This window comes from Lathyrus oleraceus, chromosome 1 (genome assembly GCF_024323335.1).
Source record: "Lathyrus oleraceus cultivar Zhongwan6 chromosome 1, CAAS_Psat_ZW6_1.0, whole genome shotgun sequence".
Taxonomy (NCBI): Eukaryota; Viridiplantae; Streptophyta; class Magnoliopsida; order Fabales; family Fabaceae; genus Lathyrus; species Lathyrus oleraceus.
Genome location: NC_066579.1, coordinates 144,292,543 through 144,319,328, shown reverse-complemented (window position 1 = coordinate 144,319,328; position 26,786 = coordinate 144,292,543). Strand labels below are relative to the sequence as shown.

General features: G+C 36.2%; 1 protein-coding gene across 1 annotated transcript; it reads right to left on the bottom strand.

Annotated features, from left to right (window-relative positions):
• Window positions 1-4,238: 4,238 nt before the first annotated feature.
• LOC127122777 (type I inositol polyphosphate 5-phosphatase 4) lies at window positions 4,239-17,337 on the bottom strand. Its single transcript, XM_051053065.1, has 6 exons — window positions 16,954-17,337; window positions 16,735-16,845; window positions 15,966-16,442; window positions 15,557-15,823; window positions 15,163-15,346; window positions 4,239-4,534 (listed from the first exon to the last, which is right to left on the bottom strand). Exons 1-6 carry the CDS (start codon window positions 17,085-17,087, stop codon window positions 4,463-4,465), a joined length of 1,245 nt encoding a protein of 414 aa, XP_050909022.1. The 5' UTR covers window positions 17,088-17,337; the 3' UTR covers window positions 4,239-4,462.
• Between the last annotated feature and the right edge of the window lie 9,449 nt (window positions 17,338-26,786).

Here is a 26,786-nt window from a genome sequence, read left to right as displayed (position 1 = left end):
TCACTTCTAAGGACCTTTATACTTTTATTTAATTGATTTTCGACTTCTGCTTTATAAGTCTTAAAGGCATTAAATGCATCATCTTTATGCTTTAAGAGATATACATGAGTGTATCTAGAGGAATCGTCTATGAATGTAATAAAGTATCTATTTCCTCCACGTGTCAACATGCCATTAAATTCGCACAAATCTGAGTGCACAAGATCAAGTAATTTCGTTTTCCTTTCAACACTTTTGAAAGGCTTCTTAATCATTTTTGATTCAACACATAATTCACATTTTTTGAAATCCTTTATATTACATGAAATTAGTCCAGATTTAATTAGTCTCTTCATAGAACTAATACCACAATGTGCTAATCTATTATGCCATAAAGAAACGGAATCAAGCATGTAAGCGGAATTAGAAATTTCATTAATAATATTATCATTAGTACATAGTTTGATCATTCCCTCTGCGGAATATCCTTTTCCAATGAATACACCATTACGGGTCAAAATAAGTTTGCCCGATTCATATACAGATTTAATACTCGGTTTTCCCAATAAATCCCCACTAACAAGATTCCTATTCATGTCTGGAACATGAAGCACACTTACAAGTGTAACTTTCTTTCCAGAAGTGAAGTTAAGTTCGACCGAACCGGTTCCAACAACTTTAGAGCGGACTTCATTTCCCATTTGTACCTCTTGTCCATCAATTGCTTCAGAATAGGTTTTGAATGCAACCTTGTCATAAGTAACATGCACCGTAGCACAAGTGTCATACCACCAACCTTGAACTTTTCCTTTGATTGCCATAATTTCGCTCACTGTAGCAATTATGTCATCATCTGATCGAATTGCATTGATCTCATTTTTTGCTTTATTTTGTCTGCAATCTCGAGCATAGTGTCCAGGTTTACCGCATACGAAACATCCGTTCTTTGGACCTTTATGACCGCCAGAGTTCTTGAACTTGTTATGTTCTTTCTTTGGTCCAAGATGACTCTTCATGCCATCATGTCTCTTCTTTCCCTTGTTGGTCACAGCGTTTGTTTTGAAATGAGTAGGGGGTTCTGATTTCTCCCTCTCCTTCGATTCCTCCTCGATTCGAAGATGTTTCTGAATTTTCTCCAAGGAGAAGTCCTCGGAACTGTGCAACAATTTCTTTCGGTAGCCTTTCCATGAAGGTGGTAATTTTGCAATAATTGCACCGACTTGGAAGGTCTCAGGGATGTCTATTTTTACTGCCTTTATTTTATTGACCAGAACTTGCAATTCATGCACTTGGGGAAGAATGGGCTTAGAATCTAAGAATTTAAAATCGAAATATTTAGATATTAAGAACTTCTTCGTACCTTCATCTTCAGCCTTGAACTTGAATTCTAGTGTCTTCCATATTTCTGTTGCCGATGGATTGTCTGTGTAGAGGTCGTAGAGACGATCAGATAAAGTATTCAGAATGTGTCCACGGCAAAGCAGTTCGTCCTCCTTGCGTTTCTTGCGCTCCTTCTTGAGTTCTTCCGAATCATTTTCTGTTGGTTCAGGTATTGGTTGTAGGTCGGGATCAAGAACATAGTGAACCTTCAGGGCAGTCAATAGGAATGTCATCTTGTCTTGCCATCTTGTGTAATTTGTTCCATCAAATCGATCTAACTTGACAAGATCCTGGTTCATCACTTTGATGCTTGAAACAGCAGCGTCTGAAGCCATTATTTTACTAATACTTTTAAGATTGTTAGAAAATTCGGTAAAAGTGAATGGATCTAGGACTGAATCGTGATTGAGAATCACTTTCCTTAAAAGTATTTCAAGCACTCTTTTATTATGTCTTAGAGTTGGAAAATGCAAGAACACTCAGGATAATATCAGCCTTAATTTCGAGTCTGCACAAGACAAGTGAAGAACCCGAAATGCAAGGAAGGTTTTTCTGGAATTTGGAAGAGAAATACGTTTTTTTAGTTCTTGTGTTATTTTTCTGAATAGAATCATATATTTATAGGAGATATGGATGTTGTTTCACAAGTTTGCAACCTTTGATGAAACAACACCATTTCACCATAAAACACAATGTTTCATATATGACACTATTTCATGAAAAGATATGAAAATTGAATTCAAAATTCAAACAAAACAATAACTAAAATTCTGAGCACTAATAAAAACGCAGCATGCCGGCCGAAGGCCGGCCGCCGGAGAGCCGCCTCATTAACGCCGCGAATAGCCTGATCGCTCCAATGCGACGTGCCTAAGTGCTCAAGTGCCGCCTACAAGCCGCCACTAGCGCCTCTACGCCCACGCCCCGGTCCCGGTCCCGGAGCCGGAGCCGGTGTCGCCGGTGGCAACACCGGCGAGGGTCCATTGGTTGTGTCAAGTGGCATAATGCTTGGGACCACCACATGTCCATGTGGCACCTTATTCTCTTTGTTCCTTTGGTGAGTTAAAGTTCCAAAGCATTTATAAATGCTTTAAAGGATGTCTCCACTTTCTATGTGGGACTTAAAGCAAAGCATTAAATGCTATTTAACTCTTTTGTCATTTTGGAACTATTATTGCAAAACAATTTCCAACACTTTCTACTCACTTCCTCATCATCAACTACTATATCTCCATCAATTCCTATATCATTTTCCGAGTCTTCAAAATTGACATCTAAAGCATTGTTTTCACTACCCTCTACCTCCACCTCCACTTCTGCTTCCATTCCCTCATCTTATATCTGGTTATTATTTAGTCCATCATCTTCTGTCTGGTTACCATTAACTTCCTCAACTTCTTCCTGGTTACAATTGAGTCTCTCAAGGGTCCCCACATTCTCCTCAATGTCACAGTTTGTACCCCCATCACCCACATTGGTTCCCACATTTATACTCTCTTGCACCACATTGGTCCCTATATCAGTTTAATTAACTCATAACTCAACTCCCACATTTGTACTCTCTTGCACCACATTGGTCTCTACATCAATTTCATTAACTCCTAAGTCTAATCCCACATCCACAACAACTTCATCATGTAATTCTAATGAAAGAATTGGTTCATCAATAATGTCAAATTGTAAAATAGGATGAGTAACATATAAACGACATTCCCCAACCATCATTGTTTTCATCCTCTTAGTTTCAGTGTCATCCTCCAACAACACAATATCACAAACATTCATTTCATCGTAATACCAAAGTTTATCTACATTTGGTTAACCTAAATCTTTTAACTTGCCTAAAATTTCAAAGTAACTCTAATAATCCGGATCAACATCTCAAATGGTCTCTAACCCTTTATACCTTGACATTGTGAAGTTAGCAAACTCCCTAGAAAGCTCACCAGAATGATGAATAACACACTTAAACATTTTCTCCATTACTTATTCAACCTACATAAGATAGCAGAAGTACTAAGGAAGATGACTAAAAAAAATTCATGTTTTTAGTAGGTTACAGGTGAGAAATCATACCTTAGTCGTATAGCTTCGTTTTCTTCTTCTGTGAAACTATTGTTGATATCGTCTTCAATGGAGTTGGTATGTGGAACTATTGTTACTATCGTCTTCAATAGAATTGGTCGTATAACTACGGTATCTTCTTTTGTGGAACTATTTAAAAAAATCGTCTTCGTTTGCCCTAACCTTTCAGCTCTGTGTCTTTCTTATTTAAGTTTATGGGTTTACAACTATATTTAAATAATAAATTCCACATTAGATATAAATAGTCCAGAATGACATCTTTTTAACGTTTTTCCAATAGAAACTAACGAAAAAGAACAAATAGTTTAATAAAAATGAAGTTAAGAGACCACTATGTAATTTATTATAGTTAGAGGACTAAAACGAAACTTCTTATAAAATTAAGACACTAATGATACATTAAACCTTTAAAAAAAAGATATCCTTCAATATTTTCTTTAAAATGTTAGAAATATGGTAAAAGTTTCATTTTATAATACAAAGGATAAAGTTCAAATTTTCTATCATCCAAACAACAAAAGTTCAAATTTTCTAACCGATAAAAAATCCAAATTTTCTATACCTTTTATAAATATAGATTGTATCCATGTTTTGAATGGAAATTGAAAACAAAATCTAGATTTCACTATTCTGAATATTCTTTCTTATATTTTGGACTAAGACATGTTTTTGCATAACAATCATTTGTATAAGTTCACAAAATTTATATTAGAGGAAATGTTGATACAATGATAGCGTAAATTACACTATCAACCAATGATAAATTGTAATTTAACCTTTACATGGTGAGTCGATATCCATTAAATCTTTTATATTATTATTAGATTAATCTTGATTTTGAACATTGTATTAACCACATTTTGGAGTCTAACCTTAACCTTCCTACAATTCTTGATCTCCACAAAAATAAAAATCATTGGCTTTTTAGAGAAGCAATTATTTGTCACTTTCCTAATTACCATAACCAGGAAACATTTATCATCCTTAGTTATAATCTAAATATTATTTGCTTGTATTATTAACCTTGTACATTCTTCATTAACAATGACAATGAGGTTGAGTTTTCGTCTTCTTTTCCTTTAATCACGACCTGCAAAAATTAATACAAATCATTATCTTAGAATACTAATTTCAAAATTTTAACTATTGTTCTTTTTCCTCTTAAAACATATATGAGGTGCTTTTTTTTTTATCGATTCTTGCACATTGTATTATTTGAAAGTGTTGATATGAAAATCACTTGTAACAATCGCTCACATATAAGAACTTTTTAGCAGGTGGCGTTAAGTTGTAAATTTATTTAATTAGTTAGATTACTAGTTGAAGTATTTTACTCTTAGTGTATGTTTGGTTTAATTTTTAGAAGAGTCAAAAGTAGTTTTAGAGATATATAATTGATTCTATAATAATTTTAATGTGTTTGATTTTTTTAAGTAAAAATTATGTTATCTTTAGAATTGATTCTATTTGAAGTTATACTTTGTAGCTTTTGAGTTTAAACTGATTTTTACATTAAAATTTGTCGTTCACATCACTTTTACAAAAATGTATTCGAACATAAATTCAACTCAATTTTAATCCGAATCAATTTTACATAATCAATTCACTCATAATCAATTATTCTCACCGCATAATCAAAGATCCACGTTTGTTGCTTTTATCTATATATAAGCTCGCTAAAGGCTCATGTTGTAAATTGATTTTGATAATAATACAATTTTTATTTATTTCTTCATGTGTGAATCATGATGCTTGTGTAAGATGTCTAGTGTGCATAAGTTAACATGGTATAAGAAATATGTGATACATCTGATCATCTATTCTCTTAATTGTCACACGTCAATTTGTGATTGGTTCCTCATATTATATTTTGATGGATCATATATTCATCCAAACAAGTGAAAGAGGTCAGACATATTCGTCCAAAATCTTAAGTTATTGGATATATAAATCCTCTCATTGATAAAGTGTTTAATTTCCATTTTTTAAACAATGTGAGACTTTAAACTCATTTATATCCCAACAAAACGTAACTCTCATATTTTCTTTCTTATTTTATTTCTCTATTTTCGTCTCCTTTTTTTCTCCACGTTATCTATCACCTTAAATTATCATCAAAGGATAGGCGATAGTAAAGACCTTGATCAAAGAGAATGAGAAGTTGAAGGTCAAACATGAAGCGCTGAAGTGAAAGGCCCAGGACATTCTCGTATCAGAGAGAAGCCTAAAGAAATCCCTTAAGAACACCCTTTAAAATGAATTAGTAGATATTTATAATTTGTACTTTGAGTTAGAAAAGGAGAAACTATCCTTCCCATACCCTAAGTTGTACCCAAGTTAGATGGATATTTTTAAAGTGTCCAGTGACAGATAGTTGGTGGAGGAAGAAGAGGTTCTACCTTTTGAGAAGTCAGACGCTTCTCTTGATAAGAGCGCCTAGAACGAGTCTAAAGGCGACAAGACATCACAAAGTAAACTCCTAAAATAGATGTTTCTCCCAAAGAGATTGTCTAAGAAGAAAGGTGGACTCTAAAGGCAAGCCAATGAGCCTTATTTTTATTTATTTATGCCTTTACTAGCTTTGTATAACCATGAATCTAAGGGCCTTTGTAATGATTCCTTGATGGGATTTTCCGTAATCATTTTTGGTTCCTTTAAGGACCTTTTGTTCTTTTTACCCATGGGGGTTTTATTAAATGAAGGACTCACGTGTCTTAGTTTATTTCTCTTGTTTATGAAAGTACTTTTGAACTAGTTCCTTGTCAATGTATGACATAGTAGGGAAGCAAGGATCCAAACACGAGGATCTAAGATAAGTAATTGCCTCTTTGGGAGGCAAAGATTCCTCAATGATGATCCATTATAAGTGATTTCCTCTATGAGAGGAGAGGATTCCTCTATGAGGATCTAGCGTAAGTGATTGCCTCTATGAGTGGCATAAATTCATCCATGAGGATCCAACATAAATAATTGCCTCTATGGTCGGTTTTGATAAGATTCTTAATCTCTAGTTCCTACAAAGACAAAATAAAAATATTCTCAAATATGATAACGTGAGACGCCTCATTAAAAATCCATGCGCATTATTACCACCACAATGGAAAAGAGTGTTCTCTACAAAATAAAGAATGTAATAAGAATTCAACCGTACAAGCAACAAAGATGGTATCTCGCATTAATTATTCCAAACAAGTAAATTAAATTAAATTAGATACGGCTTAATGCCTAAAATAACTATCGACTTCTAGTTGGTCTTCTTTATTCGCCACCCTTATGCTTAATTGAAATAGGGCGGTCAAATCTCTATCTTTGATAGATATCTCTTATGATTAGACTTCTAGCTTCAAATCCACATTGTTCACTTCCTGTATGTCTAGCTGCTGAACATGGGTTATGGCCATAATATTCTTTTTTAGTTTCAGGATCTCCATGTAACATTTTTTAGTAACCTCTTGATCCGCCTAGTTAACCCCAACTCGCCCATTTGGAAATGTGTATTTCATACACTGACATAGAATGGATAGGGTGGCTCCAAGCTGATTGAAAGTAGACCGCCATATAACCATATTATATGAATAAGGTGCATTTATAACTAGATATTCTACCTTGACTAATATTGTGCTATCCTCAACTCCAAACATGGTCTTCAATGTAATATAACCCTTTTACGTGCACTTTATCTCCTGAGAATCCTATCGGCGATCCTTGGAGAGCTTTGAGGTCGTCTAGATCCAGAAGAAATCTTTCAAAAGTGTCCCAATAAAAGATGTCTATAGATCACCCTTGATAAATAAACACCCTCTTTATCTTCATACCATCACACCTAATGATTATGAGAATGGGGTTGTTTTCATATGGATGGATGCATGTGGCATCCTTCTCGGAGAAGAAAATATCAATTTACGGGGTTGTTTTCTCGCCTAAGTCATGGCTAATGGGCGAGCCCTCAATGGTTAAGTTTGGCATTTATATCTTCTGTGAGCGGAAATAATCTTCCCGCCCCTGACGAATCCTTTTGCTATGGTGTTAATGGTGTGGCGCATAGGTTCATCTTCTCTCACTTGCTTGATTCCTTACCTTTCTTGGGGATGATGCTCTCAACGGAATCATGCCCTTGAGAGCTTGATCTGCCTGGTGTTTGGGTGGAATATTCTATGACATATTTCTTTAAATGGCCCTCTTGAATGAGGTTCTCTAACTACTTCTTGATTTGGTATCATTCTTTCATGTTTTTTACTATTTGAAACTTGCACCACTTGTTGGGATCATGTCCCATGATGTCTGCCTTGGGGATGGTGGTAGTGAAATGTCATGCGTATGGAGGATCTCGCATTATATCTGCTCACAGAGAGTGTTCAAGGGAATGAGACTCTCTATAGGGTTTCTGCTTCATTTGAACATCACATTGTCTTTGACGGGCGATGTATAATGGTTCTTCCGTGACTGCTACGAGTTATCAGGTTTGCTAGCAGTTCATCCTTAACATATCTAGCCTTCTTTCTAGAGTTGCTTTCCTATCTTTTTATGTAGAATTATGCACGTGTCACCACCTCCGCCAAGGAAGCCGCTGCCTCTGGGCGAAGAATTCGTTAAAATGCTCTGCCTCAATCCATTTGAAAGGCTCCCACAAAAATCTCCTTGTTTGGGTAGACAAACTTGATAGTCACCTTATTAAAGTGGGCAAGGTAATTCCTTAAATATTCATAGAGGCATTGGCGTATGTTGTGGTAGACATCTTTCTATGCTTTCTTGATGCAAACTAATGGACCAATTTCTTCACCACGTCCTAGTAGTTGATGGTCGAGACCCATGACAGGATCATGTACCACGTTAATGTTGCATCTCTAAAGGTATCAGAGATATGTATTATTTCAAGGAGTTGGTGCTCCATTAATTTCCATTTGTGTATTGATGAAGGTGACATGCTCGTAAGGGTCGCTGCTGCCATTAAACTTGGCCAATGAGGGAGAGTTGAAATTCTTTGGCATAATGCCCCCATATTTGGGAGTCTAGTACTTCCATTTTCTCCATAGGCCAACCTCCTGCTTACGCTGCTGGATGTGAAGGACATTTTAATTCAAGGTTTGATTCTTACGAGATAATTCATCCATGGCAGTGCATATTTTTTCCATGGCGTCCTCTTCATCAATAATATTGTTGGCCGGAGTTACTACTTTCTTGTTCACCATATTGGATAGGTGGTGGAAGAGGTGAATAGAAATCTGACCGCTTGATGCAGTGGTGACCCAAGTTAGTTTTACCAGCCTCCACGGTGGACACAAATTATACTTGCTAAAAGTACAATTAGTGATAACCCCTGATCATGTAGGGTTATCAGAGGGTTGTAGGGTTGTTGTGGTGCTAGAGGAAGCTCACGTAGGGATGGTGAAATTCTATGTATATCGGGGTTTTACGAGTGAATTGGATGTCTTTCCCAACATAAGGAATGGGGTATTTATAGAAACCATTTGGGCCTGAGTCTTAGAACCCAAGAAACAAATATCATCATTTTTCTCTTACGAGCATGGGAAATGGGTATTTATTTCCTCTATTATACTGGAGAATGTGGCCCTATTATACTAGAGAACGTGACCCCCCCCCCCCCCTCTTTGACTTCCCACCTAGTACCGTTACTAGGTAAAAACATGTTATTCCCCACGTTTTCATAAACGAGCGAGTATTTTAATCAATGGGAGGCCATTACAAATAATGGGCACATGTTCTAATAAACACGCGACTAGGAAGCTGGAAAGGGTGATATATTGCATCACATGTCCTTGGAGAACCCTTATACCACTTCTTGTTGGCCTTTTTGCGAATATGTCAATACATATTTCTATAAAAAATGGAAACCATCGATGGTGTTGTTGCAGACGAAACTATAACCCTAAATTCATCTCCTCAATGATCTTCTTCAAATCCTGAACCAACAAACACCAGTAACACCATTCAAAACCCTATTCCACATTTCAGCTTTCAATCTGATATGATTGAACCCTATTTCATGCATCCATCAGATAATCTTGGCCATGCAATATTCTCTCACACTCTAACCAACAATTATCGCTCATGGTCTAGATCAATTAAATACATTCTTCGAGCGAAGAATAAACTAGGGTTCATCGATGGAACCCTAATTCGTCCAACCATCTTAAATCAAACTAATATGGCATGAGATCATTGTAATACCTTCTTAATGGTTTGGACTATAAACTCAATCAAACCGGATATTGCTGATGGTGTCTTATGGATTGAATCTTCTCAAGAAATTTGGAAAGATCTTAAGGATCATTACCTTTATGGAGATATCTTATGTATCTTAGATTTTCAAGAATAAATCTACGCATTTCATCCATGGGATCAATCTATTATGCAATTATTCACATCCCTCAAGAAAATGTGGCAAGAACTAGATAATGTTTCTCCTATTCCAACATGCCATTGCATTGTTCAATGATTTTGCACCCTTCTTCCTACCATAAAGGTCTATTGTGACAATGATCTCGTCATTTTATTTTTCAAAGAGCTCAATGAGCAGTAAACTCTCATTAGATCCTAAATAATGCTCATGAAATCGCTTCCACAAATCAACAATGTTTTCTTGATGCTTATACTACATAAGTGACAACACACGACCCCTTTGATGAAGACAAACTTCTTGCTTACATATCGACACCATATAGAAAAAGCATTTCATTAGAGTCTACTCCAAAATACTTCACTATAGGCCGAGGTAGAGGTATAAAATTTGTGCTTATTATCACAAGCATGGTGACACCATCTATGTATGGTTCAAAAAGCATATGCTCCCTCCACACTTCAAAAAGATGAACCTAGCGCAAACATCTACCATTGAACATGTTCTTGAAGATCTTCGTCAAGAACAAGATAATGATCACTCCTCGACAAATGTTCCAACAATCAACTTAGTTGATGATTAATATAAGGCTATACTTTCCCTCATTCAACAAGGTTCAACTCAACAACATGTGTCTCTTCACCACATGAACACCACCATAGTTGAACCTTCAGGTACTCCTAACATTTACCTTCTGTCTAATTCCCCTAATCACCAATATATTTTTGACATTGGGTCCACAAATTATGTGTGCCATTCCATATATTATTTTCCCACCTAATTGAAATTAAACCTATCATAATTCAGTTTCTCAATAGAGACTCTATTTCTATCTTTTATTCTAGCTTGATTTATTTCATTATGAATTTTTATCTAACTAGTGTTTTATACATACCGGAATTTCATACTAACCTTATTACCATCCATAAAATATCATATTTCCTTAGATGCAATGTTTACCTCAATTTTTCTCATTGTCTAATACAGAGGAACCATACCCTTAAGACGATTGGTATAACTAAGTTGCGCAATGGGCTCTACTTACTCCAACCACCCCTCAATACTCATGTTGTTATTACTGACAATTATATTCCTCCCACTTATATTAACATAATTCATAATTGTAAATTGTGGCATATTCTCCTAAAACACCCTTTTTAAGATACTTTTACACTTATCACTGAAACTTGCCCTTTAAATATTACCGGTATACCCAATTTTGTTTGTGAAACATGTTTTTATGATAAATAAAAAAGGTTACCATTTCATCATAGTGTTAATTACTCTTTAGATTGTTTTGATCTTATTCCCATGGACATTTGGATCCTATTTCGAACCCATCCATTTTTAGAACATAAATACTTCCTCATGAAACTCAAATCTGTTGGATTTATCTAACGAAGCTCAAATGTGAAACCTTATTTTTAATTTAATCCTCCATCCAGTTTTTTCAAACCTAATTTCATAAAATTATAATGACTCATTCATTCTAATAATGGCCCAACAAATCCTCATGAAAAATCTTTATCTAAAACATGAGATCCAACATCAAAGTTCTTGTCCTGGAAGACCCCAACAAAATGGGATAGTAGAAATAAAGCACCAACAACTTTTGAATGTTACATGTTCCCTTCTTTTTAAATCCCATTTACCTATGTTTTATCAGCCCAACCTCTGTCTAATTCCATATTCCTCACCAATGGACTCCCATCCAAATTCTTAAAATTCAAAACACCTTTCCACACACTTCACAAAACCCCACCTAATTATTCTACCATCAAAGTTTTTGTATGTTTAATGTTTTCTTCCACCCCAAGATAATAAGAACAAAACTAGATCCTAGATCTCGCAAATGTGTCTTTATAGGTAATGAATATTGTGTTAAATGGCATATTACATATGATGTCGAAACCATAAACCTCTTTATATCTATAGATACCATAACAACTTTCCCTCCCTCTTTAACACCTCACAATTCCCATAACAACCAAATCGTACCCATTAACAATCAAATGTCTCTTAATATATCCAACATTATTCCCACCAACTCCATCATTTCTATTCCCAACACCTCTAGCCCTTAACCCATAAGGAAATCCACATGCATCTCTAAACATCCCACTTATATCAAAGTTATAACCATATGCCAAAGAAAATATTATCTAGATCTTTTACAAGATACATGTTTATTAGCATCTAAATCGGCCTTAACATGAATGGATCCTTCACAAAATTTACATTTTGATTCTGAAAAATTTCCTTTCAGACCTAATTGAATTCAGACGATAATTTGGAAGTTAATTTATCTCACTCATTCTATACTTGACATCAGCTATTTTGTATGCAGGTTGAACCAATTCTTATCCAAGCCAACAACAACACACTTCTAAGCATCTTTTCAGATTGTAAGATTCTCAAGAATTCTCTAGCAACGTGCCTCTTGTTTAAAGCAAATTCCAACATAACTTTAATATGTTCCACACATTCTTAATGGGAACTTCTTTTATCACTTGGAAAAGCAAAAGGTAGGAGGTTGTCTTTCGTTTGTCATCAGAAGTCGGGTATCGAGCATTAGAAATCACATCATGTAAAGCTCAATGGCTTTTATATATTCTTAATGATTTCCACATCTCACAAAACAAACCTATTATAATTTACTATCACGATCAAAGCACCATTCACATCGTCAACAATCTAGTCTTCCATGATCAAACCAAATATATAAAAATGGATTGCCACTTGGTTCATGTTAAGGATCTTCACCAAAGTATTCACCTTCAACCTATTAATTCTACAAACCAAGTCACTATTGTATTCACGAAAGCATTTCACTTTGAACTCTATTGTGTCAATGTGTCCAAACTTGGTTTTTATTCCATCCACTCTAGTTTGAAAAATGTGTTAAATAGTAAACATATTTAGTTAATTAGAAGGCTAAATTAGTTAGTTATTTAGTTAGAGTATTTTACTCTTAGTTAGAGTATATTTTGGGATGAACCATGAAATTAACCCCGAAGATGTTGTAGTTTGGACTGCAAAAACAACAATCATCGGGTTCACTATTGTAGAGATGAACCATAGTGACTGTGTCAAATTGCAGTTCGACATGCATCAACAAATCTCATATTCCCTAACATTTTTGGGACAATGGAATCAACTTAGAGTTGATGCCCAATGAAATTTTACCGATTGGAGAGACTTCGCTAAGGATGTGTGTCATCAGTGGAAGTTCTTTCATCAATGGGTCATAAACGAGGTTGTCTTTTATGTTGGCGTATTAAAGTTTATATCTTTTATGAGTGCTACCAAAATTTTCCAATTCGAATTGGACCCCACTTCAAAAAGAACCTTTATCCCCTCATCCATCTTTGTATGCTTTGAGGGGAACCCCAAATAATGTGGGTCCACCCATGAATAATCTTTAGTATTTGTCGTTGCCATATCAATTGTATTTCACCTCTACATACGAATATATCTGGTTGGTCAGTGGTGATGGGCAGACAATAGAAGATTCCCCCTGAAATGATAAAAAGAAAAAAAGAAGCTTCACTCACTTAAAGAAAGATGTGACAACATACTTGCATGAAGTGAAAGAGAAATCGCAATAGAAACTTGAAGCTGAGGCTAAGAAGATGGCTTTTAATGATTCAGATGAGCAACCACGAAGGAGAAATAAGAAGAGAAAAATGAAGACTAAGGGGGAAACCCCAATTTTATATAGAAAACAAATTAAATATTAACGGTCAGGATTAAAGAGAAAATATCAATCCAAGGGTATTCGTCACGCCGCTCCACTATGCAAAAATGGAATTGACAGAGGTACTCAAGTTTCTTAGATAGGGAAATCATTCCCTAGCATGCGTCTTTAGGCTAACGTGCTAGGAGCATGTATAAAAACTTTCTTAGGACAAGAAAAACATTTAATGCGCATGTACCCACTACTCTTAAACTGATTCCAAAGCGTTTCAATTCCACATCACATCAGACTCCGTCTTAGAGGCTGACTTGCTTTATTTAAGGCTTACCTCGGCTCCTTCAACGCTCGAGAAAGCCATGCGGGCAACTGTTCTGGACCGACCAAAGATCCAATAGACCAAGACTCAATCCATCTTAAATCCATTTTACTTGACTCAAAGTATAAAAACAGTTCACATGCTAAGAGCAATGTATAATCTCTGATCTCCATTTTCATTATATTCATTGGAGTGCTAACCATGCATGTCCACCCTATGCCACCGTAACGGAGATCGGAGACACCTTTCAAGATCACCAGTTATCCAACTACCTCTATTTATGGTTCCTAAGGGAAGCTAGAACGTCCATTTCTAGTTCCCGAACATAACAATTTCCTTTTAGACCCAACTCAATTCAGACGATTAATTGGTAAGTTAATTTATCTCACTCATTCTAGACCTGACATCAACTATTTTGTATGCAAGTTGAGCCAATTCTTGTCCAAGGAAACAATAACACAATTCAAGCAGCTCTTTAGATCGTGAGATATCTCAAGAATTCTCTAGTAAATGGCCTCCTCTTCAAATCAAATTCCAACCTAACTTTAACAAGCTTCACATATTCTGATCGGGGATCAGGCCATCTCACCCAAATATCAACAACATGATTTTGTTTCTTCTTTGGCACCCATGTTATCAATTAGAAAATCAAAAAGCAACAGGTTGTCTCCCGTTTGTCATCATAAGCCGAGTACCGAGCCATATCAACCATATCCTGTGAAGCTCAATGACTTTTATACCTTAATGACCTCCACATCTCACACAATAAATCTGTTACAATTTATTGCGACAATCAAAGTGTCATCCACATCACCAATAATTCAATCTTCTATGAACGAACCAAACGCATAAAGATGGATTGCTTTTTGGTTTGTGATAAGGTTCTGCGCCAAATTTTCACCTTCGACCTATAAACTATTGATTATGCAAACCAAACCGTTAATGTATTCATCAAAGCATTGCACTTTGGACTCTTTTATGCTAATGTGTCCAAATTTGATTCCATCCACTCCAACCTGAGGAGGGTGTTAATTAAATTATAAACTTATTTAGCTAGTTATAAGGCTGGAGTATAAACTTATTTAAGTAGTTATTTAAGTGGAGTATTTTACTCTAAGTTTGTTGCTTTTATCTGTATATAAGCCCACTAAGGGTGCATGTAACAAACTAATTTTGATAATAGTAATAAAAGCATAAAGCTTATGTCAAAGGTCTGCACAAGTTAACAGAACGCCAACAGTTTCATATAATATAAAGGTTTAATGTGAGATTTTGAGTTCTATCTAAAATTGAATTAAAAATCTTTTTATTCATATCTAACAAAAAAAAAACTCACAAAACACTTACATGATTAGGATACAAAATTGTTGAAGACTCATGTTCCAGTTCCACAAGTCCTCTAGTGGATGATTTGATTTCAATTTGTGTTGAGAAAAGTGCTGAAACAGGACGATGATCAGAGAATTTGCTTTCACTTCTAATATAATGAAGTTGCTCAACTCCTTTACCATACCATAGAATTCTATCACACCTGTCCCACCAACAATGTTACATAGTAATTAAATTTCATGTGTTCGGAATTTTAAATTTAAACGGTCTAATCTTGATTTAGAGGTCATCGATAAAAAAACATATAAATAATATGAATTTGTATGATTTTTAATCTAAGACGATTCAGATCGCTACATTATGACCTATAATCGAGAAACCAAAAAAGAATAAGTAAGTGAGTATACTTTACCATGCTGGTGTTCTTTGTTTTTCCCCTGACCTACTTGGAAGGCCACCCCCACAATAGATATTGCTAGTTGAAGATGCATATTTATATGTTGGAGCAAATTCAATGTTACCTTCTTTCCAACCCTCAAAAACTCCTCCTTCTTCTAACTCTTTTTGAAGTTGATCAAACTCTTGCAAACCCTTCCAATCTTGTTTTCTTATTAAATGTCTAGCAAGATGGTCTTTCAAGTATAGTCTATAGTTCAAATCCCCAAACCAAAATATGCGACTGTTACATAATCAAAATCTTAGTCAGATAACATCGACACTTCTTACACAACATGTGTATAGTGTCTGACACCTGAGAATATCTGATACTGATACATATAATTATATTTGTACGAGTGTTTTAGAGACAAACTTAAACTTACTCATGGCTTAAGATTGTTAGAGGATTTTGATGATGTTTTGATGTTCTAGGAAAAGATGTTCTCCTAAAAATCTCATCAACTTGATGATTTCTTCTACCTTCATCACCTTTCTTTTCTCCAGAAGCTAAATGTGCTACAACAAAACAAAAACTTGTCCCTTCAATCAACATACTAACTGCCACACAACCTTTGTTTCCTAAATAACCCATAACACCACATGCAACGGAACAAACTCTCACATTTGAAACACTATATTTTTCCAAGACTTGTTCTCTTAACCACACACTTATGAATACTCCAACCATCTTTTTACTTGCTACCATCTTGTACTTTTTCTTGTTGCTTTCTCCAATATCTTGGTGAGAGTTTTCATTATATGATAGTGTTCTTCCTATGAGATTGTTCCAATTTGTTGCTACAGATGAATCCTCTGCTCCTATAACTGTTAATGTCTTCAAAGGTACTATCTCTTGAAACCTGAAAAATTGAAAAGATTTTTCTATTAGTCCACCTCCCTAATAATCAAGTTCACCTCCCAATTACAAGATCGATTAACCCTAAATCTAAATCGTATCACTCAAGCGGTCTATCCACTTGTCAGAAGACTATGAAACAAATATAAAGAAGCTAACACTGGACATATCATGTCTGTCAGGACAAAACATGTCTGGACATGACATATCGACATTAGTAATAATTTTTTTTTAAAAAATCATCTTTTAATTTAACGGTCTACAGTTAACTGCAACATAAACCCGATGATACCTACCCAAGAACGTATATATCTGCAGAATTCTTGAGATTCAACCACTCATCCAAATCAACAGCTAAACTTCCTATAGGAGATCTTCCAGCAACATTCCAAGTACCTACAAAGATTCTGAAAAATATATGCACATCAATATAATTTAATCACATATAGCACAAAAATCATAGACTAGTAGTAATATAATTTTTTTTTATACAATTTTTAGTCAAATTAATTTACCTTAAATTGTTTGTTGAAATGCATGAATCAAATTCCAATGACTGAAGAGAAATATTTTTTGAATTTTCCTTTTGCTTAGTGGTGAACCAATTCAATAGTCTCTTATATCTTGAATTTTGGTTCTTCAACTCCATGGTTTATGAGATTTTAGAAGCTCACAAAGACATTAACACCAATATCTATGACAAGAAGGAAAAAGGTAATAATTCATCTAAAAGATTATTTAAATATAATTGAGTTATAAGATGAAAAATGATATCATAGTGTTAATCGCCTTATAGCAACAATAGGAAGTGACAAAAGAAGGTATAGCTTAAGATGGAATTGGTTCTTTGAGCGTTGAACACAAGAAGGAAAATAAGGGACATATATATTTTAAGCCAAAATAAAAAATGGTTTAATTACACAAGTTTAATTGAAAGCATAATGTTAGTTCCTTTATTTTTATTAAAATATTTATTTTAGAACATCAATTTATTTATTTTTGGAAATTTACCTACAATTTAATTTGTGAATATACATGTGATTTATTCAAATAAAAAAGAAGTAGTAGGTATGAGAAGGTTCATTGTCCTAGACTTATAGGGGTGCAATAAATGAGCTAATCCAAAGAGAAGAAGAAAGTGGATATAGGCCTCACAAGGCTCTATCATGTGTTTGATTATTATAACCTGTTAGGTGGTGCTGGTCACGTATGTCTCATGTATATATCATCTATCTATCTATATATGTATGATATGACATATATAGTTGTTTTATATATTGATAATATTATTGTTGTATGTTAAGTCAAATCATTTGGTATATAGTAATGTTCCTTCTTTTGGACCATTAATGTGAGAAAATTCAGTTTTTTGCTTTTGCCATGAAAAATCATGTGATTGCATGGCATTCTAGATTGGTTCGGGGAATGGATGGTAAAATATCTATTAGGCCACAAACATGAAAGAAGCTCGTGCTCTCATAGTCTTTCTTAAGCCACATTGATTTAGACATTTGGATTAACTTAAAGTCTATATGTTTTAGGAGTGTTAACAAATTCGTACCGGATTTACTCTAGCCAAAGAGGTTTTTCATAGATCAATTAGATGAATAAATAGATGTAGTACAGTTTATAAATAAGAGATCTCATAAATATAATTTCATAAGATAAGATTATGGTATAAGATATGATAACAAATTTAAAGTGATTGTTTAAAATTCAATATGGCAATTGTTGTAAGAACAAAATTGGTTCTACAATATAATTCTAAGATTTTGATGATAACAAATGATGAAATCCAAAATGGCACCCTAAAGAGATTTTTTTCTTAGAGTATAAGACTCTGAACATTTATGCAGGACTCTGAACATTTATGTAGGACTCTGAACTTTTACGCAGGATTCTGACCATACATCAGATACAAACTTACGTCAGATATAACGTATTAGATGATCAGACGCCTCTCAGAAAGGAATAAGTCCAAAATATTCTGATTCTGATCAAAGAGAGACAACAAGAAGTCTGAAGCTCCAACAAGACTACTGGATTTAGACTCTGATACTTAAGAAGTCTAGAGCACAGAGAAGTTCTGATGAAGTCAGACGTAATCATCCTCTTAAGACTAACTCTGGTACATCAAGACTCTGATGCAGATTCACAAGTCCAGAACGCGTAACGGAAAGGAATCTCATTATGGAAAGGAAGTATTTAAAGAAAGGATTAAAGAGGCAGACAAAATGGTTTTAGAAAGAAACAACAAAATTAATGACAGTAATTATTCTTCAATGACCAAGATTTTGCCATCACTCCAACGGTCCTTCACAACTACTATATAAAGGACGGATTACTTCTCTAGAGAGACACACAGAAATATCATTCACACACTCTTATTTTCACGAGTTGTTGCTCTTACGTGAAAAGCTTTTGCTCTTATATTTTTCTGTAATACTTGCTTGTTGTTAGAAGCACTTTACATTACAATTTATTTTTTCTTAAACTATTTCCTCAAGTGACTCTGCGCAGCCTGTATACTTGAGAGGGGTAAGAGATTATTCTCTTAGACGATTGGTTGTGTAATCTTTCAAGATTAGTGGATTAAGTCCTTTTTGAAGGCGAAATCACCTTGGCTGGGTGGACTGGAGTAGCTTTGATTTTCAAGCGAACCAGTATAAAATTTTGTGTGTTTTTGAATTCTGAAAAAGCTTTTATTTCCAAAACAATTCACCCCCCCCCCCCCCTTTCTTGTTTTTCTCAACCTTCAGTTGGTATCAGAGTTTCGGCTCTGTTATTGAGTTTCTAATCGAACACTTAACAGTGTAGAGAGATCCAGCGTGAGAAAAACTATGGCCAACACCAATGAAAGAGATAGTTACAATGCTAAACCTCCAATCTTTGATGGAGAGAAATTTGATTATTGGAAAGACAGAAATGAAAGTTTCTTTCTGGGCTAAGAAGCGGATCTCTGGGATATTGTCACAATTGGCTACACACCACCTGTGACAGACGCTGGAGTTTCTATTCCCAGAAGAAAAATGTCAGATGATCAGAAGCGTGAATTCAAGAACCATCACAAAGCCAGAACGATACTACTCAATGTCATTTCCTATAATGAATATGAAAAGATCACCAACAGGGAAACAACTAAAGAAATACTTAACTCCCTGAGGATGACTCATAAAGGAAATTCTCAAGTCAAATAAACAAAGGCTCTAGCTCTAATCCATAAATATGAAGCCTTCAAAATGGAGGACGGTGAAGCTGTAGAGGTAATGTTTTCTAGATTCCAAAATTTAATTGTAGGACTCAAAGTGCTAGATAAAGGATATACAATTGCGGATCATGTCAAAAAGATCGTCAAAAGCTTTCCAAAGAAATGGAGACCTATGGTCACAGCCTTAAAACTAACAAAAGATCTGAACAATATCAGTCTTGAAGAACTCGTCAGTTCACTCAGAAGTCACGAGATAGAACTAGAGGAAGATGAGCCTCAAAAGAAGATCAAGTTTGTAGCTTTAAAGTCCAAATCAGAAAGACGCAAATCAGATAAAAACAAAGCCTTCCAGGCTGAAGAAGAAGATATTGATGACTCTGAAAAGGAAGACTCTAGCGATGAAGAAGAATTGTCCCTTTTAACCAGAAGAGTAAAACAACTCTGGAGAAAAAGGAATAATAACTTCAGAAAACCAAGACCCAAGGGAGATCGATCAGAATCAACTTCCAGAGGTAAATCTAACAAAGATATAACATGTTATGAATGTAAGGAAACAGGTCATTACAGAAACGAATGTCCCAAGTTGAAGAAAGAAAGCTCTAGAAGAGAAAACTTCAAGAAAAGTTCCTTCAGAACCAAAAAGGGATTGATGGCTACCTGGGATGATAGTGGATCTGATTCCTCAGAATCAGACTCTGATGAACAGGTAAATGTTGCACTCATGGCTACCACCTCCAGGAATACATCAGATGGAGAATCTGAATCCGAAGAGGTTTTTTTTTATCTTTCTCGCTCTGACCTCGAATCATGCCTGTCTGAAACTCAAAACTCATATCAGAAACTTAAACAAAAATTCAAAGTTGTAAAAGAGGTTCTTGAAGAAACCCTCGAAGAATGTGGTAAACTTGAGATAACAGTTTCAGATCTAAAAGATGAAAATCGAACTTTGACATTAGAAAGAGATTCCACAAATAATAAATGTTTAAAACTTGAAGAAGCGTTACCTCAAGCTCCACAAACTTCAAACACAGTAATTTATGAATATGAAAAATCTTTTCAAAAGTTTCTGAAGAATGGGATAGAAAGAAGCATAATGGCATCCATGATTTATGGGGTTAGTCAGAAAAATAGAAGAGGAATTGGGTATGACCCTAGTGAAGATACATCTTCCACTAATGACAAACCTAAATCTCCATTTTCTTATCACTACACACATACACAAGCACAACGTTTTGATAATGTCAGAAAACCCAAAGTTTTAAGAAACTCAGGGAAAACTAATCACAAAGGACCCAAAAGGTTCTGGGTACCAAAGGATAAGATTGTTTATGTTGTAGATATCTTATGCAGCAGAGTTAAGACACCAGTCATGGTACCTGGACTCTGGATGCTCGTGACACATGACGGGAAGAAAGTATATATTCCAAAGCCTGGAACTTAAAGATGTTGGCTTCGTAGGTTTCGGAGGAAATCAGAAAGGAAATATCAGGGGCTCCAGAACTATTGGTTCTGGCAAAAAGATCAAAGCACCTGAAGTATATGATATACAGAGTCCAGATGGAACTAAAGCCCTAGCGATCCAAAAGAAATCAAAAATTCGCCCCAACGTCTCTGAAGATTTGATTCTGGGAAACAAGGATGAACCTATCCAAACTAGGTCAACATTCAAGGTACCTGAAGAAATTCCTCTAGAACTAGTATCTCTGATTGAGCCTACTTCCTGTGATGAGGCACTTCAATATGATGACTGGGTTCTAGCCATGCAAGAAGAGCTAGATCAATTCTCAAAGAATGACGTCTGGGATCTTGTTCCTATACCCAAAGGAACTCACATTATTGGAACCAGATGGGTATTCAGAAACAAGCTAAATGAAAAAGGAGAAGTTGTCATAAATAAAGCTCGACTGGTGGCACAAGGGTATAGTCAACAAGAAGGCATTGACTACAACGAAACCTTTGCTCCAGTCGCCAGGTTAGAATCTATTCGCTTACTTGTTTCATTCGTTGTAAATCATTCTATCAAACTATATCAAATGGATGTCAAGAGCGCATTTCTTAATGGTTATATATCAGAAGAAGTGTATGTCAACCAACCTCCAGGTTTTGAAAACTCAAATTGTCCATAACATGTTTTTAAACTTAAGATATCTTTATACGAATTAAAATAAGCTCCTAGAGCTTGGTATGAAAGGCTAAGCAATTTTCTTCTGGAACATGACTTTATTAGAGGAAAAGTTGACTCTACACTCTTCTGTAAAAACATTAATAATGACCTCATGATATGCCAAATATATGTTGATGACATTATTTTTGGTTCAGCTAACCCTTCTGTATGTCAAGAATTCTCTGAGTTGATGCAGGCAGAATTTGAAATGAGCTTAATGCTAGAACTAAAGTTCTTTCTAGGAATTCAAATCAATCAAGCTTCAGAAGCCACCTATGTTCATCAAAGTAAATACATTAAAGACATTCTGAAGAAATTCGAAATGGAGGAATACAAACCTGCTAAGACACCTATGCATCCAACTTGCATTCTGGAAAAAGAAGAAGTTAGTCAGAAGGTTTGTCAGAAGCTCTATCGTGGTATGATAGGCTCTCTTCTCTATCTGACTACTACACGTCCTGATATCCTGTTTAGTGTATGTCTCTGTGCCAGATTCCAATAAGATCCTAGAGAATCTCACTTAACAGTTGTTAAAAGAATACTCAGGTATTTGAAAGGAACTCCTAACATGGGCCTGATGTATGAGAAAACATCAGAGTATAGACTTTCTGGTTACTGTGATGCAGATTACGCAGGGGACAGAATGGAACGTAAAAGTACATCTGGAAATTGTCAGCTCTTAGGAAAGAATCTGATATCCTGGGCCAGCAAAAGGCAATCAACCATAGCCTTGTCCACTGCATAAGCAGAATATATTTCAGCATCACTATGCACTACTCAGATGCTCTGGATCAAGAATCAACTAGAAGATCTTCAAATCTTTGAGAGTAACATTCCTATCTTCTGTGACAATACTGCTGCCATCTGTTTAAGTAAGAATCCTATTTTGCACTCCAGAGCTAAGCACATAGAAATAAAACATCATTTCATTAGAGATTATGTTCAGAAAGGGGTAGTAACGTTAAAATTTATTGATACAGACCATCAGTGGGCTGACATTTTTACCAAACCCCTTGCTGAAGATAGATTCTCTTTTATCTTAAAAAATCTAAACATTCAAAATTGTCCCGAATGAAATGTGCCTCTGAGATAGCAAAATAAGACTCTGAAGTAAACAATTGGATCCTATATTTGACTCTGATGCTACTACCAGTTAGAAGTCATCTGAGTTAGAAATCTCCAGGAACTAACCCTTTAGTATTCCTGAAGATCAGATAAAGTAACACGTGGAACATCGTGCGTCTGACCTTGGAACTTCTAGACAGCTGTCTAGCAGCAATCAAGAAACAGACTCTTGATATCTCCTCGAGCAGTGTGCTGATTTTGGGATTAGACATCATTTATAAGTTATAATCATTCTCCTCTCTAGCGTGCAAACTTCATTTTTGTGTTATCTGTTAAACTCTCACTTATGTGTCGTTTTGCATGCGCCCTAATTTGGGTATATATACTTTTCACATTTCACAATTGCACACTTTTTCACTCACGAACACACCTAACTCTCTCTCTCTCTCTCTCTCAGTTTTCTCCTCTCCCAAAGGCCTTTTTGTAGTTCTTACTCAATTTCTTCAACACTCATCTCATCTTCAACATTCTTCATGGATTCTCAGCAACAGACAGTGTACAACTTCTCTCAACAGATGAACTCAACTAAGCAAGCTCCAAGTTTCCGTCATAAAAACCCTGCAGTCACCGGCGTCGTTTCCACTCCAATCTACAAAGAACCTCACATTCTTGATCGTGAGCCTCACATTCATCTTGCAACTCCGTTTGAGAAACTGGAAGTTCTTTGTGAAACCCTAGTAGATTTTGACAACATGAAGAGAAATGGCGTCGACCTCATGGATGAACTAAAGAAGCAAGGGTGGGAAAACTACTTTCAACGCCTCTATGGCCCAGTATACACAAATCTGGTAAAGGAGTTCTGGCGCTTCGCTGACTCTGATGATCACTACATTTTCTCCTACGTTCTGGGAGTCAAGATAGTTATCACAGAGAAATCGATTGTTGCTCTTCTGAACATGGAGAAGACTGGAGGAAGACGCATATACAACATCAACCCTAGGGCAAAGTATCTGTCCCGGGAGATAAACCCTACCATTTTCCAACAGAATGCAGAAGGCAAGCATTCCAAGAATAAGGAACTGCATCAGAACCTCCGGGTATGGATGAAGATTATCTTAGGCACCATCCATCACCGTCCAGCCTCTAACTCCTCATACTACATCAACACAGACCAAAAATGCATACTCTACTACATTCACAAGGGTCTAAAGCTATGCCTTCCTGCACTCCTATTCAAGTATCTCAGAGACTCCGTGAAAGATACCATAAACAATATGAAGCCAAGAAACTACATCCCTCTGGGGAGACTGATCTCTGATGTGCTGATTGAAAGTGGCCTCGTGGACCATCTGATTCAGCTCAGACTCATGGAAGACGTTATGATAGATACTGGCAGACCTCTGAACGCTCGCAACCTGAAGAGCATGGGAATCATTAATCAAGTGAGGGTCAAACCAACTCTGGACACCTCTTGGGAAACACTTAAAGATCAGAGAGAGATTCCAAATGGACTTTACCTCTTCTCCAAGATCGACCCTCCAGAAGTAGTCGCATACTATCTAGAGGATCTGCATAAATAAGGAGTGGATATCACAGAATTCCTAGTGGACTGGCTGCCTGAGTTTCCACCAGACTTCCAAAAGAGGACACGAGAGCCCTCTGAGAAGACCAAGCAAGCAAAGAGAGCGAAGCTGGGAGAAACATCAGGATCAAGACCCCTAGTGCCTCTGGTTGGATCTCCTGGTAAGTCTGTATCTCTCCCTCCCTCTGTAAAAATTAAACATGTTACTTCTTCACTCCCTCAATCAAACCCTATATATACAACTTCAGATACTCCTCCCTCAACCACCAGACCCTCTAACACACCATCCCAAAAATTCAACCTTGCCACCACAACTCTACCTATTTCAGAAGCAGAAATGCTAAATGAAACCACTTCACCATCTCCACAATCCCTACCTTACTATGACCTTTCATCTGACCTTGAACCCTCTGATCCTCACTCCCCAACTCTGGCTCAGATCCAAGACCGTGCTCTGGCATCTCAAAAGCCACCATACTCTAACCCTGAACCCAAAGTTACTTCCCCACTCCCAGAAAACCCAAAGACAACCACCTCTGAACCCTCACCATTAGAACCAATCCACTCTGAATCACAACCATCTGAACCACCACACTTTGAAATACCCCAACCCATTACCTTCGCTGACCCAACAACCCCAACACTTAACCTAAGTGCCCCCACCTCACCCTCCCAAGCCTCTGAACCAGAAACCACCCTTCTGACCCTTGAGGAAGCAATTACAGTTTTTGCAGAGTCTTCAGTTGAAAAGGTCAAGTCTCTGACCATCAACTCTGGCATCAGTGATGATCCCTCCGCTGTAAGGACTCACTGGAACATATTGATAAGTTGGATGACCTCTGAAGCCTTCAAGCTGAAAGGCCTCTCTGAACAAGTCTGCAATGACTTCATCAGAGACGCTGAGAACAGACTCCAAGAGCGTCTAGCCAGAGAAGCTGAGGAGCGGGCAAGACAGGAAGCTGAAGAGAAAGCAAGACAAGAAGAACTTCAGAGAATCAGAGAACTTGAAGCCAAAGCTCTTGCTGATGCTGCTGCTGCTGATGAAGCTGAGGCAAAAGCCAAAGCTGACGTTGAAGAAGCAACGCGCCTTGCTAAAGAGTCTGCTGCCAAAGCCAAAAATGATGCACTAACTCAGGGGGAGTCCTCCAACTCTGGATTCATCCCTCTGGTTCTGAAGACCCTCAAAGAGCTGCAGAAAGAACAACAGGTAGTTCGAGCCAGACTGGATCAACAGGATTCTGTCAATGTCAACATTCAGAACATGATGTCCCAGCTGCTCCAGAGGATGCCTCCACCTCCAAACCCTTAGGCGCCTAGGATATTTTTTGCTTGTTACTTTCTGATTTGCTTGTTTCCTTCTCTACTTTGCTTGTTGCTCTGTGTTTCAATATCTATTTTCTTGCTTTCTGCTTTTCTGGATTATGTAAATACTTATCTGTTAATATCAACTTTTTGCGAAGATTTTTTTTGCTAAGGTTTTTTATTCTGACAAAAAGGGGGAGAACTAAAACAACTATGATGAAAACATATATAATTCCTCTCAAACACTGCAAACATTTTTCTCTAAACGACTTGAGATGTGCAGGAAAGTAGCTAAAAGCACCAAACCAAGGAAGGTCCGGTAAGAACTTATGAACTATTCAAGATCTAACTCAGGGGGAGCTCACATTAATATCTGATCTAAGAGCTTCTTTAAATGTTTCATCTTTAATCTGAATTGTTTTGTCATCATCAAAAAGGGAGAGATTGTAAGAACAAAATTGGTTCTACAATATAATTCTAAGATTTTGATGATAACAAAGGATGAAACCCAAAATGGCACCCTAACGAGATTTTTTTCTTAGTGTGCAGGACTCTGAACATTTATGCAGGACTTTGAACTTTTACGCAGGATTCTGACCATACATCAGATACAAACTTACGTCAGATATAACGTATTAGATGATCAGACGCCTCTCAGAAAGGAATAAGTCCAGAATGTTCTGACTCTGATCAAAGAGATACAACAAGAAGTCAGAAGCTCCAACAAGACTACTGGATTTAGACTCTGATACTTAAGAAGTCTAGAGCACAGAGAAGTTCTGATGAAGTCAGACGTAATCATCCTCTGAAGACTAACTCTGGTACATCAAGACTTTGATGCAGATTCACAAGTCCAGAACGCGTAACGGAAAGGAATCTCATTATGGAAAGGAAGTATTTAAAGAAAGGATTAAAGAGGCAGACAAAATGGTTTTAGAAAGAAACAACAGAAGTAATGACAGTAATTATTCTTCAATGACCAAGATTCCGTCATCACTCCAACGGTCCTTCACAACTACTATATAAA